Source organism: Callorhinus ursinus, unplaced genomic scaffold, assembly GCF_003265705.2.
Source record: "Callorhinus ursinus isolate GAN/ISIS: 27379988/994484 unplaced genomic scaffold, GSC_fseal_2.0 scaffold5, whole genome shotgun sequence".
NCBI classification, from domain to species: Eukaryota; Metazoa; Chordata; class Mammalia; order Carnivora; family Otariidae; genus Callorhinus; species Callorhinus ursinus.
The window spans coordinates 66,049,118-66,068,384 of NW_027397067.1; the positions used below are offsets into that span (position 1 = coordinate 66,049,118).

The 19,267-nt window shown below is 38.9% G+C and overlaps 1 protein-coding gene across 2 annotated transcripts in view; it reads right to left on the bottom strand.

Moving 5' to 3' along the window:
- Positions 1-19,267, bottom strand: part of ATAD2 (ATPase family AAA domain containing 2) — a 71,276-nt gene that overhangs the window by 6,180 nt on the left and 45,829 nt on the right. For both annotated transcript variants that reach the window (XM_073893170.1, XM_025871071.2), the window contains exons 19-24: positions 18,577-18,762; positions 4,844-4,979; positions 3,451-3,647; positions 2,721-2,880; positions 461-583; positions 190-333 (exon numbers count right to left, since the gene is read on the bottom strand). In XM_073893170.1, the coding sequence (XP_073749271.1) occupies positions 190-333; positions 461-583; positions 2,721-2,880; positions 3,451-3,647; positions 4,844-4,979; positions 18,577-18,762 (946 nt within the window). The remainder of the gene's footprint in view (positions 1-189; positions 334-460; positions 584-2,720; positions 2,881-3,450; positions 3,648-4,843; positions 4,980-18,576; positions 18,763-19,267) is intronic.

Consider the following 19,267-nt stretch of genomic DNA (forward strand, 5'->3'; position numbering starts at 1 on the left):
GTGAACTGGGACTGCAAGTGGCCTATCATTATAAACCTGGAATTATTTCAAGAATGCAAAATTGCCTTAACATTAACAAAATCAAGGTAATTTACCACATCGATATAGAGGAAACTAAGGAGAAAGTAAATGCCATCAGTAGAAAATACAGGCTAGTTTCATAAGTAAAAGTTAGCCAAGGGCACTTACCAGGAGTACTGCAAGCCACAGGAGTACTGGTTGTCTTGAGTTTTTCATTCTGCTCTGGATCTGATCTTTTATCACCAGCAGAGGTGGAATTTTGCTTTGGCATCACATGATAGTAAGATGGGGCATATTTGGAGGAGCTACAACCTTATAAATAGACAGGGGATATCAAGTCAAATGTCCAGATTTCAAAAATTACATGAAGGGTTAATGAAAAGGACTCAATACACTACACCAGAGGCATCTTTTTTCTGATGCTAAATCATTTTCCTACCTCTCTTCTTTCTAGATTCCCGAATTTCTTCACAAAGCTGCTCAAAGTCTTCATCAAGTTCTTCTTTAATTATTGCATAGGCCGTATCTCTTAAAGCACAGGCTCTATGCCTAATAAGACGATCTGAGAAATGAATAAAGAATTCAGTTTTAAAATCTCTCCTTTCAATAATTTACCAAAAATAAGCTCAACATGTTGGGCTAAGATTATAGTCATTAAAATTCCTTTTTCACTTTTACCATGAATAGTAAATGTTACTGGAACTGTATTATTCTGTTTTTGTTGTTAATCTAATGTTCTGGACATCTGATTCAATACGGCAGGCTAAATCCAAACAATTTTATTGCTCTGCCCTATCTAGCTCCCCTTGAAATATCAGGGGAAAAAAAAAATCAATCAACAGCAAGACTATACAACAACAAAAACAGCAAGGAAGGCTATCGGTGTCGTTAGTGAACCAGAGGTGGAAAAGAATTTTAGAAGATAGAGAAGATGTTATTGCATTGACAGAGAAACTAAACAGACAATTAAATAGCAACCTTACACAGGGAACACTGGAAAAGTCCCTATGCTCAGGGTCCAAGCACTGTAAACTGGAATATTCTCTGAGGCAGAGGGGAGGTAATAAGTGAAGGTAAAACTGCTTGAACAACTGGATCAGTTCCCTCAGGGAGGTAGGCTGCAATATTCACACCCAGGTTGGAGTTGGCAGCAATAGCTAGAATATCAGAAGGATTCTTCACGGGATTTCTAACATGGCATTTGGGCCCAAAGAAAGGCAGGGGCAAAAGCCTAAGCACTGGTTCCCCAAGTGTGGTAGCATCAGCGTCACCTGGAAACTTGTCAGAAATGTAAATTCTCACATCCTCCCCTACATCTACAGAATCAGAAACCATGGAGATGGGGCCCTGCAAGCTGTATCTTAACAAGCCCTTTAGGAGATGCTGATTGCCCGCTACAGGCATACCACTGGTCTAAAGTAGTTTTAGATTGTCACCGTGGGCAGAAGGAGACGTAGCAGCAGCATGACTGCAGTGATACAGAAAAAGCCCTCAGTGTCCAGGGCAAATGCTTCCTTCTTTCTACAGTTAGGGGTGTTCTCAGGTTGGTAGCCTGCTCCCCAGGGTTAACCTACAGAACCCTGAACTACAGGGAAAAGCCTACGGGAGGAGAAGCAGAGGACTGGAAACAGAACGGTGAGCTTTTCAATTGCTGAAGAAACTCTCAGTAGGTCCCTATGCTAATCAATCTCCTTTATAAACACTACCAACTAGAAAACAGAAAGCCAATGTACTGGGGGAGAGAGTTAACATAGCAAACAGGACTATTAAAAAAAATTACCCACTGAGAGAGTTAAGGATACTATCCACAAAACAAAAATAGGAAGCTAGGAAAAAGCAGCACTGAAGAAAAATATTTTTGGATAACAGTAAGTTTATATCAAGTTGAATATCATTATATATATGAACAAACATATTAAAAAATCCCTTACTTTATAAATTTTATTTTTTTAATAGATTGCATAGGTGAGGACAGAATAGGTATATGTATAGAAAAGGTCTAAAAAGATCCCCAAACTGTCCACCTTTGGAGAGAGGAAATAGGGCACTTAGTTTTCATTTTTATTGAAGCGTAGTTGAGTTATATTAGTTTCAAGTGTACAACACAGTGATTTGACATTTATATACGTTATGAAATTGATCACCATAATAAATCTAGAGGGCTTAGTTTTTAAAATGTTAATAGGAAGTCGGGGTGCTGGGGTGGCTCAGTCAGTCAAGTGTCCAACTTGGTTTTGGCTCAGGTCATGATCTCAGGGTCCTGGGATGGAACCCCACATCAGGCTCCATGCTCTTGAGAAAATGCTTTCAAACCTTTTCTATTACAGAATATTTATTTTCCACTTGGAGAAAGAGCACTGATAAACAAAGGAAAGAAGCTAAGTTGTTATGCAATTCTGTGTCTCATTAGAGGATACACCAAGGAACTGTAAATACAGGTACGCTGCAGTCAAAGAAACCTGCATTCAAATTCTGCTTCTGCCACTTCCTGGCAGTACGACCCCAAATAAGTTTTTTTTTTTTTTTTTAACCTCTCTAACTTCATTTTGTTCAACTGTAAAATGAGCATAACACTGTATTAAATGGCATTGTGAATGTAAAATGTTTATATCACCTGGCATAAAGTCAACCCTCACTAAATGTTAGCAGTCCCTTTCCCCCACCCCGGGGCAGGGGGAAACAAACCCACTAATGCTCACCTCCAGGATCTCTATCTGGATTGTATTCTAAAGCATTACTACAGATTAGGTCGATATCACTCAAATAGTCTTTCACAGTCAGATACTTGTGGAGATCAATTTTACTGATTACAGATGAAAGGTCCATTGGTTGCTTTATCACAGTGACATAATCAGGAACCTAAAATTCAAGCAAATGACCAAATCACTAAATTAACTCTGAACATAAAAAACATTTGAGTCCAGTTGCTCTGACGGGCAATACAGGGGAGAGAGAATAAATATATAAGAAATAACAATAATGTATTAATATGAAACCTTTGACTCTGTTTAAAGCTGGTGTTGTTTTGTATTTACTCCTGTTCCTGGGCACCTGTATCTCCAGTAATATCTTAGATCTCTTTCCTTATCCAAATGTCACCCATCCTTCAATGTCAACTTAAGACTTCACACTTCACTCTCCAGGTCACTTTAAATCGTGTAGGTCACAATAATATTATGCAGCCTTAAGTCAATCTTAAATCACGTCTAGAATGTTTGGGTTGGCAGACAAAGTTAACTGGCTACTCTTTGGAGGAAAGGAAAATGCATTACATGGCTTTTAAGTCTCCATGTGCTTAGGACACTACTCGGTATATTCCACATAAAGAAAATAAGCTCAGAGTGTAGACAGGGAACCACATAAACAATTCAAATATTCTCTAATTCATTATAGTTTAGAACAAATTCCAGCCAAAGATTAAATCAATACCTCATCAGGGTCAACAGGTTTAGTAAATACTCTGAATCGCTTGTCAATAGCAAGCCTATGTGTAACATTTCTCAAGAAAATCCTCAGTTCTCTAAATGTATCTTCTTCTTGTTCTTCTAGTCGTTTCACTTCTTCTACGGTCAGTGGTCTTGGCTCAGGTGGTGGTGCTACAGGGAGTACCTCCAAGGCCTGCAAAACTTCACATGAACGAAGATTTTAGTTATTACTCTCCCATCATAGCAAGGGTGACAAATGATTCAGTGGCCAGGCTTTCAGGGGTTATCCTTACATCTGCTGGGAATTAGAGGATTTGAAATACTCAAGTGCTACCATAATCTCTATCCCTAGCTCCCCTCCAGCAATAATTGGTAATTTGTTATTTGTAATGTTAATTCCTAAGTCACTACCTCTGTTCCATTTTAAGATCAGTTAAGAGGCTATTAAAACTTTGAAAATGCATTATTTCCAGCACAAGAATATTCTATTAAAAAAAGCTTTTTACTAGTTAATTTTTGAACTAATAAAAAACTGTTGTATGTTTCCAATGTACTAAGTTTAATTTTGTTTGAACAGATATGCACTGAGTACTCAGGATAAAAAAGGAGTATGAGAGTGATGCCCCAATAAATTGGCAATCTATTAAAGGAGTAAGGGACAATTATCACATCATTGTAATGTTATATTAGTAGTATGAAAAAAGTACACTGGGTCATAATGGTAGAAAATTAATTATGCCTAGATATGTTAAGGAGGAAAAAAATGAATTATAGAAGGACAAGTTGTTCCTTAGGCAGAGATAGGCAATGAGAACAGAAGCATTACTGACAGAGAGCAAGCATAAATGAAATTATGAAAAGACAGGAATATGATGCATGTGGTGTAAAAACAGAGTGTTTGCAAGGAAAGAGATGGGGGAAGAAGGGGAGAACAAAAGTACCAAAATCGGGCTTGGGAAGACAGGCTGGAGCTTTATGAATTCCAGCTGAAATTCTCCATGGACTGGAACTACAGTAGGAAAGTCCTTGTATGCTTTAAGATCTTTAGTCTACTTTAATGGGAAGCATAGAGATTTATAAGCAAACCTAACGCCTGAGGTTTTGAGTTTGTGTTATTAGAAGATGACGATGCCATTCATATTTTATTCCCACTTTCTCGAAATTATTATACATTAAACTTTGATAGAGAAACTAACCTTTCTTTTTTTTTTAAAGATTTTATTTATTTATTTGAGAGAGAATGAGAGATAGAGAGCACGAGAGGGAAGAGGGTCAGAGGGAGAAGCAGACTCCCTGCTGAGCAGGGAGCCCGATGTGGGACTTGATCCCGGGACTCCAGGATCATGACCTGAGCCGAAGGCAGTCGCTTAACCAACTGAGCCACCCAGGCGCCCCACCTGCTTTCTTTTTTGATAAAGGAGGCTTAGCAGCTTGCTTTAGAATTAAATCTTCAAAAAATTTTGTTCGTTCTTCTTTACCAGGTAACTGGACATTGAAAATTTCTCCATAATCACGGATAAATAATTCTTGGACCTTAAAAAAGAAAATACATGCATTATAAATGTGTATACACAATACCATGTATATATCATTCAATGCAACAGTGGGTTATTACATACATATTTTTAATGACCTGAACTGTGTACTAAAGAGATGTTTTTATTAAAACACAGATCTTTTCTATATGTTGGAGTTATATATAAATCATACATGCATGAGGGTAGGAACTAAAAAATAGGGGATCTTCTTTAAAACTCAAGACTCCAAAGTATAATTCATGTGGCAAGTGACATGGCAATATTTGATTTCAAGGGTTTTTTGGGATCAATTAACTCACGCTCACAACCCAAAGTGAGATAGGATAAGAATAAAGGCTAGGGGGTACCAGGCTGGCTCAGTTGATAGATCATGCAACTCTTGATCTCGGGGTTGTGAGTTTGAGCCTCACTGTGGGTGTAGAAATTACTTAAAAATGAGATCTTTAAAAAGAAATTAAAAAAATAATAACAAAGGCTAGAAAATAACAAGTGCTGGTGAGGATGTAGAGAAATTAGAACCCCTGTGCTGATAGAAATGTAAAAATGTTGCAGCGGCTATGGAAAACACAGAATTACCATGTAATCTAGTATATGGATCTGAAGAGCTAAAAAAAAAAAAAACAACAAAAAACCCACCACTCAAACACATACTTATATACCAATGATCATACCAGGATTATTCATAGTAGGCAAGAGGTAGAGACAATCCAAATGTTCATCACCAGATGAATGGATAAAAATGTGATATATACATAAAATGGAATATTACTTAACCTTAAAAAGGAGCGAAATTCTAATGCATGCCGCAACATGGATGAACTCTGAAAACACGCTAAGAGAAATAAGTCAGTCACAAAAGGACAAATACTATATGAATCTACTTATACAAGGTATGTAAAATAGGTGAATTCACAGAGACAGAAATTTATTGTAACAGAGGTTACTAGAGGTTAGATAAAGGAAGGAATAGGGAGTAATTGTTTAATGTGTATAAAGTTTCTGTTTGGATGATGAAAAAGTTCTAGAAACAGATAGTGGTGATGGCTGCACAACACTGTGAATATACTCAATGCAATGTACTTGATGTCACTGAATTGTACACTTAAAAATGGTTAAAATGGTAAATTTTACGTTATGCATATTTTACTGCCAAAAGAATGGCAAAAGAGATCCCAAAAGGCTGTTTCTAAACAACCTCTTAACCTTTTCTAGTATTTTTTTAAAAGATTTTACTTATTTGACAGAGAGAGCGTGAGCGTACAAGCAGGGGAAGGGGCAGAGGGTGAGGGACAAGCAGACTCCCCGCTGAGCAGTGAGCCCGATGTGGGACGATCCCAGGACCCTGAGATCATGACCTGAGCTGAAAGCAGACTTTTAACCGACTGAGCCACCCAGGTGCCCTTTCCGCCCCCAACCCCGTATTATTATTAGAGGATAATGATGTTTATTTCTTGTGTGATGCTTACGTACTTTGTTTTGGTTATCTTTGACATATAGAAGTTTACATTCATAGCTTTTGCATAACCTGATTTACAGGGTCTTCCATGCTCCCATATATGAAAATGTTCCTAGTATGTTATATGAAGCTTTCCTCCTATTGTCTCAACATCATTTATGAAATGTCTCTATCTTTGCTAATTCATTTACTAAATTACTATATAAACAAGAGTCTAATGGATTTTATTACATTAATTTCTCCATGCTGGCCCAAATTCCAGTTTTATTTCTAATTTTGTGGTATGCTTTAATATTTGGTGGGCCAAGAACCTTCTCATAGCTTTTTCAACATTTTTTTTTTTTTGGAAATTCAAGCACTTTTTCCTTCGACACTGAATTTTAGGATCCTACCTATTTTGCTGGGATTTTTACTGGAATTTGTGCCTCTTTCCCCTTTCTGGTGGCCTAGAAGTTATAGCCTGTATTTTAATTTTTTTACTGTTATAAGTTTTAACAGATATATCTAAGCTTTTTCTAGCAAACTGTAAGGTTAGTCAATACCTACATATCAGACAAAAATCTGAATGTGTGTTTACTTCTTAACTCTCCTTTGCTATGTCCTTCCTGCCATTATTAAATTCAGACCAAGACCAACTTAGTTTCACATTCCTTAAAAAATTTTTTCTAGGGCGCCTGGGTGGCTCAGTTGGTTAAGCGACTGCCTTCGGCTCAGGTCATGATCCTGGAGTCCCGGGATTGAGTCCCACATCGGGCTCCCTGCTCAGCAGGGAGTCTGCTTCTCCCTCTGACCCTCTTCCCTCTCATGCTATCTCTCATTCTCTCTCTCTCAAATAAATAAATAAAATCTTTAAAAAAAATTTTTTTTCTATCACAATTTTGTGACAATAAGTTTTACTGTTTTCTTTGTTCACTGCTTCTTATATGCCACTTCTACAAAATAAAAATCCAAGAGAATAATCCTTTAATAATTAGTTCTTTCAGTCAAGGGTTTATGGGTAATAGTTTCTTAGGCATGGCATATTCAAAACTGTCTTTGGGGCGCCTGGGTGGCTCAGCTGGTTAAACATCTGACTCTGGCTTTCGGCTCAGGTCATGATCTTAGGGTTGTGAGATCGAGCCCTGCATTGGGCTCTGCACTGGGCAAGAAGCCTGCTTAGGATTCTTGCCCTCTTCCCCAGCCTCTCTCCCTAAAAATCTTTGTTTTGTTCTCTCACTCAAATGCTTACTTTGTTGAGAAGAAAATTAAGAGTTTAAAATTATTTTCCTTCAAAACTCTGGAAATAGGGGTGCCTGGGTGGCTCAGTCATTGGGCGTCTGCCTTCAACTCAGGTCATGGTCCCAGGGTCCTGGGATCGAGCCCCGCACTGGGCTCCCTGCTCAGTGGGAGGCCTGCTTCTCCCTCTTCCTCTGCTTGTGTTCCCTCTCTCATTGTGTCTCTGTCAAATAAATAATAAAATCTTTAAAAAAAAAAAAAAGATTCTCTCTCTCTCCCTCTGCCACTCCCCACCTCTAAAATAAATAAATCTTAAAAACAAAAACATTAACAAAAACCTCTGGAAATAAATATTGCTCACTTGTCTCCTTAGTAGCTAGTGTTACCAATGGGAAGGTAGAAGCAATTTTTCAGTCCTTCCTAGTAATATTTTTTCTCTCAGTAGATTTTAAAATTTTCCCCTGTACTTCTGACATCCTGAAATTTTATCTAGATGTGGGCCTTTTAATTTTTTTAATTTAATTTATGTTATGTTAGTCACCATACAGCATTAGTTTTTGATGTAGTGTTCCATGATTCATTGTTTTTGTATAACACCCAGTGCTCCATGCAGTACGTGCCCTCCTTAAAACCCATCACTGAGCCAACCCATCCCCCCACCCCCTCCCCTCTAGAACCCTCAGTTTCTCTGAGTCCATAGTCTCTCATCGTTCGTCTCTCCCTCCAATACCCCCCATTTCCTTCTCCTGGTGTCCTCCCTGCTATTCCTTATGTTCCACAAATAAGGGAAACCATATGATAATTGACTTTCTCTTCTTGACTTATTTCACTTAGCATAATCTCCTCCAGTCCCATCCATGTGGATGTAAAAGTTGGGTATTCATTCTTTCTGATGGCTGAGTAATATTCCACTGTATATAGGGACCACATCTTCTTTATCCATTCATCTGCTGAAGGGCATCTCGGCTCTTTCCACAGTGTGGCTATTGCGGACATTGCTGCTATGAACATTGGGGTGCATATGGCCCTTCTTTTCACTACATCTGTGTCTTTGGGGTAAATACCCAGGAGTGCAATTGCTGGGTCATAGGGCAGCTCTATTTTTAATTTTTTGAGGCACCTCCACACTCTCTTCCCAAGTGGCTGTACCAACTTGCATTCCCACCAACAGTGTATGAGGGTTCCCCTTTCTCCACAACCTCTCCAACATTTGTTGTTTCTTGCCTTGTCCATTTTTGCAATCCTAACTGGCGTAAGGTGGTATCTCAGTATAGTTTTGATTTGAATTTCCCTGATGGCTAATGATGATGAACATTTTTTCATGTGTCTGTTAGCCATTTGTATGTCTTCTTTGGAGAAGTGTCTGTTCATGTCTTCTGTCCATTTTTTTTACTTATATTTTTTGGGTGTTGAGTTTGAGTTCTTTATACATCTTAGAAATCAGTGCTTTGTCTGTAGTCATTTGCAAATATATTCTCCCATTCTGTGGGTTGCCTCTTTGTTTTGTTGACTGTTTCCTTTGCTGTGCAGAAGCTTTTTATCTTGATGAAGTCCCAAGAGTTCATTTTTGCTTTTGCTTCACTAGCCTTTGGAGATGTATCTTGAAAGAAGTTGCTGTGGCCGATGTCAAAGAGGTGACTGCCTATGTTCTAGGATTTTGATGGGATTCCACTGTCACATTGAGGTCTTTCACCCATTTTGAGTTTATCTTTGTGTGTGGTGGTAGAGAATGGTTGAGTTTCATTCTTCTGTATATAGCTGTCCAATTTTCCCAGCACCACTTATTGAAGAGGCTGTCTTTTTTTCCATTGCATGTTTTTTCCTGCTTTGTTGAAGATTATTTGACCATAGAGTTGAGGGTCCATATCTGGGCTATTCTGTTCCATTGGTCTATATGTCTGTTTCTGTGCCAGTACCACGCTGTCTTGGTGATCACTGCTTTGTAATATAGCTTGAAATCAGGCAACGTGATGCCCTCAGCTTTTTCTTTTTCAACATTTCCTTGGTGATTCGGGGTCTTTTCTGATTCCATACAAATTTTAGGATTGCTTGTTCCAGCACTTTGAAAAATGTCATTGGAATTTTGATCAGGATGGCATTGAAGGTATAGATTGCTCTGGGTAGCATAGACATTTTAACAATGTTTATTCTTCTGATCCATGAGCATGGAATGTTTTTCCATCTTTTTGTTCTTCAATTTCTTTTGTGAGTGTTCTGTAGTTCCTAGAGTGTATATCCTTTACCTCTTTGGTTAGGTTTATTCCAAGGTTATTTTATGGTTTTTGGTGCTATTGTAAATGGAATCGTTTCTCTAATTTCTCTTTCTACAGTTGCATTGTTAGTGTATAAGAAAGCAACTGATTTCTGTGCATTGATTTTGTATCCTGCCACATTACTGAATTGCTGTATGAGTTCTAGTAATTTGGGGGTGGAGTCTTTTGGGTTTTCCACATAAAGTATCATGTCATCTGCGAAGAGAGAGTGTTTGACTTCTTCTTTGCCAATTTGAATACCTTTTATTTCTTTTGGTTGTCTGATTGCTGTTGCTAAGACTTCTAGTACTATGTTGAACAACAGTGGTGAGAGTGGGCATCCTTGACGTGTTCCTGATCTTAAGGGAAAGGTTCTCATCTTTTCCCCATTGAGGATGATATTCACTGTGGGTTTTCCATAGGTGGATTTTATGAACTTGAGGAATGTCCCCTCTATCCCTATACTCTGAAGAGTTTTAATCAGGGAAGGATACTGTGTTTTGTCAAATGCTTTTTCTGCATCAATTGAGAGGACCATATGGTTCTTCTCTCTCCTTGTATTAATGTGTTCTATCACACTGATTGATTTGCGAATGTTGAACCACCCTTGCATCCTGGGGATAAATCCCACTTGGTCGTGGTGGATGATCCTTTTAATGTATTGTTGGGTCCTATTAGCTAGGATTTTGTTGAGGATTTTGGAATCCATATTCATCAGGGATATCGGTCTGAAATTCTCCTTTTTGATGGGGTCTTTGCCTGGTTTGGGGATTAAGGTAATGCTGGCCTCACAGAATGAGTCTGGAAGCTTTCCTTCTGTTTCTATTTTTTGAAACAGCCTCAGGAGAATAGGTATTATTTCTTCTTTGAGTGTTTGGTAGAATTCCCCAGGGAATCCATCAGGCCTTGGACTCTTGTTTTTTGGGAGGTTTTTGATCACTCCTTCAATCTCATTATTGGTTATTGGCCTATTCAGGTTGTCAATTTCTTCCTGTTTCAGTCTTGACAGTTTCCAGATTTCCAGGAAGGCATCCATTTCTTCCAGGTTGCTTTATTGGCATATAGTTGTTGATAATAATTTCTAATAATTGTTTCTATTTCCTTGGTGTTAGTCATGATCTCTCCCCTTTCATTCATAATTTTATTAATTTGGGTCCTTTCTCTTTTCTTTTGGGTAAGTCTGGCCAGTGGTTTATCGGTCTTATTCTTTCAAAGAACCAGCTTCTAGTTTCATTGATCTGATTTACTGTGTTTCTGGTTTCTAATTCATTGTCTCTGCTCTAATCTTAATTATTTCTCTTCTAATGCATGGCTTAGGCATCGTCTGTTGCTTTTTCTCTAGTTCTTTACAGTGTAAAGTTAGTTGGTGAATTCTGGGTTTTTCTATCTTTTTGAGTGAGGCTTGGATGGCTATGTATTTCCCCCTTAGGCCAGCCTTTGCAGTATCCCATAGGTTTTGGACCAATGTGTTTTCGTTCTCATTTGTTTCCATGAATTGTTTAAGTTCTTCTTTGACTTCCTGGTTGACCCAAACATTCTTGAGCAGAGTGGTCTTTAGTTTCCAAGTGTTTGAATTTTTTCCAAATTTTTTCTTGTGATTGAGTTCCAGTTTTTTAAAAAGATTTTTACATATTTATTGAGAGAAAGAGAATGATAGAGAGCATGAGAGGGGTGAGAGTCAGAGGGAGAAGCAGACTCCCTGCTGAGCAGGGAGCCCGATGCGGGACTTGATCCCACGACTCCAGGATCATGACCTGAGCCAAAGGCAGTTGCTTAACCAACTGAGCCACCCAGGTGCCCTGAGTTCCAGTTTTAAAGCATTATGGTCTGAGAATATGCAGGGAATAATCTTATTAATCTTTTGGTATCATTTGAGACCTGATCTGTGACCCAGTATGTGGTCTATTCTGGAGAAAGTTCCGTGTGCACTCGAGAAGAATGAACATTCTGTTGTTTTAGGGTGGAACGTTCTCTCTATATATATCTATGAGGTCCATCTGGTTCAGTGCGTCATTCAAAACTCTTCTTTGTTGATTTTCTGCTCAGTTGATCTGTCTATTGCTGAGAGTGGAGTATGGAGGTCTCCTACAATTAATGTATTACTATCAATATGACTATTTTGGTTAACAATTGGCTTATGTAGACGGATGCTCCCATGTTGGGGGCGTAGATATTTACAACTGTTAGATCTTGTTGGATAGACCCTTTAAGAATGATATAGTGTCCTTCTGTGTCTCTAACTACAGTCTTTAAAATCTAATCTGTCTGATAGAAGAATTGTTACCCCAGCTTTCTTTTGAGGTCCACTGGCATGGAAGATGGATCTCCATCCCTTCACTTTCAGTCTGGATGTATCTTTAGGTTCAAAATGAGTCTCTTGTAGACAGCATATGGATGGGTCCTGTCTTTTTATCCAATCTGCAACCCTGTGCCGTTTTATGGGAGCATTTAGGCCATTCGCGTTGAGACTGATTACTGAGAGATATGAATTTATTGTCATCATGTTGCCTGTTAAGTCCTTGTTTCTATAGATTGTCTCTGTAGATTTCTGTTCTATATCACTCTTGGGGTCTTTCTCCTTTTATAGAACCCCCTTAATATTTCTTGCAGGGCCGGCTTAGCAGTCACATATTCTTTCAGTTTCTGCTGGTCTTGGAAGCTCTGCATCTCTCCATCCATTCTAGATGACAGCCTTGCTGGGTAAAGTATTCTTGGCCGCATGTTCTTCTTGTTTAGTACTCTGAATATGTCTTGCCAGCCCTTTCTGTCTTGCCAGGTCTCTGTGGGTATGTCTGACGTTATTCTGATGTTACTCCCTCTGTACGTAAGGAATCTCTTCCTCCTAACTGCCCTTAAGATGGTTTCCTTGGTTCTAAGATTTGAGTTTTACTATTACATGCTGCGGCATTGGCCTGTTTTCCTTGATCCTGGAAGGTGTCCTCGGTCTCTAAGACACGAATGTTTGTTTCATTCCCCAGATTAGGTAAATTCTCAGCTATGATTTGCTCAAATATATCTTCTAGTCCTCTCTCTCTCCACCCCTTCAGGACCCCAATAATTCTGACATTGGAATGTCTCATGGTGTCACTTCTTTCTCTGATTTCATGGATTCTGAGTTGTTTCTCCCTGGCCTCCTCTTTTTCCTTCTTGTCTATCAATTGGTCTCTAGATCACTAATTCGTTCTGCCTCGCTTACCCTGTTAGATTATCTAGGTTAGATTGGATCTCATTGATGGCATTTTTAAGTTCTGCCAGTTCAGCTTTCATTACTGCCCTTAGAGACTCTATGTTGCCATTAATCGATTTATCCATTCTAGCTACTGTCTTCACAACTGCTACCCTGAATTCCATCTTTGACATCTTGGTTCTATCTGTATCCATTTGTAAATCTGTGGCAGAAGTCACAGTCTCTGAGTGTTTCCTATTTTGGGGGTTCCTCCTCCTAGTCATTCTGTTGAGGGGTGGTTGAGGGAATGTACAGAGTCCAAATTATTGACCACAACCCAAGCAAGATGCATCTGTTTTATAGGGACTTTAGGGTTGTTGACCTCTTGTTCTCCCAGCCTGTCTTCTGGGGGAGGGGCCTGCATGCTGTTACTCAGGCAACCCTGTTTGGGCAAGAGTTGCCCTGTCCCCTGGGGGGGGGGGGGATGGGCTCAGTGAAAACCGGTTTGAGGGGGCTTTTGTTCTCTGGCAGCTTTCTGTGTCTCTTCTGAGAGTCAGAGCAGAAGAGATCATTTCCAACCCTCTGCCTCAGAGGAGAGAGATGGCAGTCCGTTCTTCAGTGAGCTCTGCAGGCCACACTATCTCCGTTTCTGTGCAGTGTCCTGGGTTGCGTGCCCCTCAGCAGCGCTCCAAGTCCTCCCCTCCAGGTTGGGGCACTTCTCTGCCCTTTGTGCTTCTAAAACCGCCAGCCGCCCCCAGTTTGCATGCGTGGCCCCTGCCGCACCAGGTTTCAGTCTGGGGGGGTTGCCCTGAAGTCCTTTCCCCGCCACTACCTCTCTGCGATCTGCACCTCTCTGCGATCTGCGAGTCTGTGCCCTGTTCCCAGCATGGGAGGCTTTCGCTCACCAGTGGTGCAGAATCCCAACGGCTCCCTCCCCCTTTCTTTTATCTTCTGATATATGCCCGCGGAATCACAGCTCCCTGCTTCATACCAACCGCCTGCGACATTCTGTTTGTAGAGATCCCAGATACATCTTCTTACATCTCAGGCTGATTTCGTGGGTGTTCAGAGTGGTCTGGTAGATATCCAGCTCAATTCCGGGGACCAGCTGGAATAGGGTTCCCTACTCCTCTGCCATACTTTCCTCTCCGCTGGGCCTTTTTATATCCATCAGTTAGAACACAGAAACTCCTATATCTGAACTTAAGGTATTCTTTAACTCTACAAAAGGTTTTAGTATGTGACTATTTTCTCTTCTACATTTATTTTCTCTTCCCATAAGCCCATTAAATAGGTGTTAGTCCTGAACTGATCACCTCTATTTTAGCTTTTTTTCCTCCCTTTTCAAATCTCTGTCCTTTTGTATCATATACCATAAGAATTCCTTGTCTCATGATATTCCATCTCACTAATTGCTCTTCATCTGTGTCTACTCCTTTTCAAAAGCCTCATGGAGTTTTTTTTTTATTTGGAGGGGAGCAGTTATTTCATTTAGAATATCTCCAATTGGTTCTTTTCTACAATAGTCTGTTGGTAATGCATGGATATGATTATTCATTGAGCGGTCTTTCTCAAATACTTACTTATAAGCTCATCTTTGTCTTTGAATTCTTAACTGCCCATAGATGCTTGTTCTGTTTATTCTAGCTTCTACTTCCAGTGATTATGAAGAAGCTAGTCTATCCTGGAAATAGAATGTACCTGTAATTTGCTTTCTGGGCAACAGGGTCTCCCCATTCTTCCTGATATTGGCAGCCATAGATAGTCACTGCTCTGACACATTAATCTTTGGGCCCACCCTCACTGCTCTTAGCTAAGGACGAACAACTCTTCTGACTGCTGCTTGGCATGGCCAGAAGTGAAGAAAGCCAGTTAACTCAAAGTTGTCCAAGGGCTCTTTCAATTCCTTCCTAGCACTGACTCAGAGCTAGAAACTATTCCCATCTTTCAAAGTAGTCCTCTCATGCACATGCTTTGAACTGTGGTTACCCTCATCAATCTGATCCCCATTGCTTTTCTTCCATGGATTCATGAAAGTTTCTAATCTATTCATGACATTCTTTCCATTTTTCCCATACTGCTGACTTGTTAAGTGCTCATGCATATAGGTACTCTGATTGCAGTTCTGATATGGACAATTTTTAATGCAATTTTTAATGTACCTCAAATGGTACACAGTGTTTTCATTTATTATATAGAACAATGCTACCTAGACAGTGTCACTGAACCACTAAAAGGCTCAAAGTGGACTTGTTTATTTGTATCCACATAAATTAGATTATTCATTTTTTAAAATAAACAATTCCTGGTCCTGTGCCCACTCCTCCCTACCATGCAGTATGGTACTGGGACTTTACCCAATTTACAATTATATCCTTAGGAAATATTACCCTAAGAAAACAGAGAAGCTATTCTTTAAAAAAAGATCTTTGAGTGCAGAATTCCCACATTCTTGATCAAGTTATCTTACATTAAGCTGACTGGTTTTTCAACCTCCCTAATTCCATATAAAGAATGCTCAGCTAGGGGCACCTGGGTGGCTCAGTCAGTTAAGCATCCAATGCTTGATTTCAGCTCAAGTCATGATTTCAGGGTTGTGAGATGGAGCCCTGTGTCAGGCTCCACGCTGGGTGTGGAGCCTGCTTGAGATTCTCTCTTCCCCTTCCCTTTTGCCCCTAGTCCCAACTCACACGTGCTCTCAAAAAAAACAAAACAAAAAAACACCCAAAAAAAAGAAAACAAAACAAAACACAACTCAGCTGGTTTGTCTTGTTATCAAGAGTATGAACTTATTATCTTTGTTTCAAACTTCAGAATGATTAACAAAGTTTTAACTGACTAGGAGTACAATAAGCCCAATGGTATAATGTGGCTACTAAATAGTAATTCTTCTTTACTCTGTTAACCAGAACACTGCTAGAGTAATTTATCCCGGGTACAACTTTTCAAAAGGAATATAACGATATTCAGGAGAGTGACTAGAATTTTGAAGAAACTAAAAATATGTGTCGTGTGGCAGAGCTTGCTATTTATTATCAAGCCCACATCCTCTTCTTGGGCACACTGCTCTGTTACACCTCCTAGTCTCCCTTGCTGTTAGGTAGAGCCAAAGAGAACGGGACAGGAAACGATATACATCTTTCAGATCAGGCACATGAATGGGCCACTCCTTTCAGTGAGGTGGAATGAAAGCAAGCTGAAAGCTACATGATGAAAACGAGAAAGCTCTCTGAGCCCAAATGTCTGGAACGACTTCATGGGGGAGGATAGGCCTGAATGTAGTCACCTGCGTAGTATAGTTAAGTGAGCAAGAAATAAACTTCTGTTGTATTAATAACACTAAGGAATATACCGTATCATAGAAGAAATGTTTAGTGTGAAAAAGCCTGGGTCAAAGTGGGGAGATACAAATCAACAGAACAGAGGATTCAAATATATAAAGAGTTGTCGTGATGAAAATAGATTTGACAAGTTCTATATAGTACCTGGAAAACAGAGATTAAGATAAGGAAGCCCTTAAAAATAAGTTGATTTTTTAGGAATCAGAGCTAACAATGAACAGGGAAGAAAGTGTCTCAACAAAGCTGAAATATCCACATAAAGAAGTCAATATAAAGGAAGAGTCCAGAACTAGATTAACTAAACTAGAAGCCTTTGAGTCTGTAACATACACATGTTTATTTCCCAGCTTATTCAACTTTCAGTTGAGTAATTCACAATCAACTATTAAAACAGAGCCATCAGGGACAACCTGATCTCATTTCCTTTATTCTGCTCTTCACTCACTGTGCTCTGGCCACCCTGGTCTTGCTGTTTCTTCCAACACACCAAACACACTTTTGCTTCACGGTCTTTGCACTTGCTTTTCTTCTGCCAGGAAACCTTGCCCCTCAGATGCCCAACTGGGCTACTCACTGTCTTACTTTTTTCAGGTCTTTCCTTAAAAGTCATCTTCTTTTTTTTAAGATTTTATTTATTTATTTGACAGAGAGAGACACAGCGAGAGAGGGAACACAAGCAGGGGGAGTGGGAGAGGGAGAAGCAGGCTTCCCACGGAGCAGGGAGCCCGATGCGGGGCTCAATCCCAGGACCCCGGGATCATGACCTGAGCCGAAGGCAGACACTTGATGACTGAGCCACAATAGGCACCCCAAAAGTCATCTTCTTAGTGAGGCCTTACCTAAGACTATTTAACATTATAACCCTATCACACTCTTTTGGTATTGCTTAGCTAAATTTTTATCCATAGCAATAGGTTATTATATATTTTATTTATTTTTCTCTCCGCCCCCCAATTAAAATGTATGCCCTAGGAAGACAGAAATTTTTGTCTATATTTTTCAATGCTATATCCCCAGTATCTAGAACTATGCCTGTTAAAGAATAAGTACCCAATAAATATTAATTAAAATATATGAATTTATCTTCCTACTCACATTCTTAAAAAAATGCAAACCAATTTTGTCAAAGGTATGGAAAAACTTATTCACACATAGAAGCCGATAATATGCTTATTATGTACTCTGACAGTTGAAAGGTAGGAAAAAAAGTCTTACTTCATGTACTTTATATTCTGCTAGGAGAGAGAAAGGCAAAACAAATAAATAATGGCAGGTGGTGGTGATAAGAACAAAGTAGAGTAAGGGAAAAGAGAGTGATGGGCAGAGGAGCTGATTGCTGTAATTGAGAAACTGATCAGGGAAGGCCTCTGAGAGGTGATACCTGGGCAGAGACCTGAGAAAAATAAAGAATCATGCCAGGCAAGTATCTAGAAGAGTATTCCAGGCAGAAAAAGCATGAACTTCTGTCACTGGTAGTTGCCTAAATAGGCACAAACTTGAAAGACAGTGATTTAGTGCCACCAAAAATTTTAAATGTGCATATTCTTTGATTAAGCTAAGGTTAATATACTTTTAGGAATGGATGCTAGAAAAATACACAAAGTAATGCTCATGTTAAATAAAACTCAAGGATGCTCACTCTAACAGTTCAACAGATAAAAACTAAACCACCACCAAAAGATCTATGAACAAGAATCTGGATAAATTTTTGGTACATCAAGACAATGGAAAAAGCCATCCTACTTTTTAAAAGGAATGAGACTGTGTCCTGAAAAATACATTATATATATACATAAATACATTTTATATACAAACATAAAGCAAACTGCAGAATAGTATGCAATAGTATGTGTATATATATATACATTATACACACACACACACACACACACACACACAGCAAACTGCAGAATAGTATGAAACATATAACTCCTATTTTTTAAGAGGAAAAAAATATATAATGTAGCCCTACTATACACATACATATTTATACATACCATCCTGCCCAACAGGTCTATATACCAAATAGTTAACATGACATTTCTGATAAGAAAACTTTTCCATATCCTATTATTCACCTCTGTAGCACTTGAAATTTTTACAATAAATTCTTAATAAGTAAGTCTCTTTCTAAGTAGAGTGATTTCTTCCCCTCAAATTACCTCTTCTGGGAGAGCAGAATGGGGTTTGTCAGAAGTTGCAAGTAATAAAACTGGAGCAAATGAAGGAATATTCTGTAACAATGTAGTAAATGTGGCTTTGAGTGTTGGTCCAACTATTTCCCACCACAGGTGGATATGAGGAACATATACTATACTTGGTGCTGTTCTCTTAGCTTCACGAATCACCTAGTAGAGAGGGAAAAAAAATTATATTTAGTTAAAGTCAGTACATTAGTAATGCTCACTTTATTAGTCTGGAACAACATTTAACTTCCTACAATTATCATATAAAACCCTCAAGTTTTTAAAATGCTTCGCCCAGTCTCATAATCTTATTTTTAAATGTTTTATGAAAGTCTCATTTGTAGGAAAACATGGTTGCTTCAAGCAATTAGAAAGAAAACAGCTTAATCAATCTAGAAGATTTGTGTTAAATATAGAAATATAAAACTTTTACATTTAAAAGATTTTAACATGAAAATAGCAAAAACAGAAGCAGCAGAAAATCTGAGCATAAACCACATAGCAGTTAGTGTTTTAAGTACTTTATTCACTTAATTCTCACACCAGCCACACAAGGTAAGTACTATCATTACTTCCATTTTGTACATGGGGAAAACAAGGTAGAGATCTAACAACTTCCCTAAGGTCACACAGATATTAAATGGTGGAAATGTGACTTAAATCCATA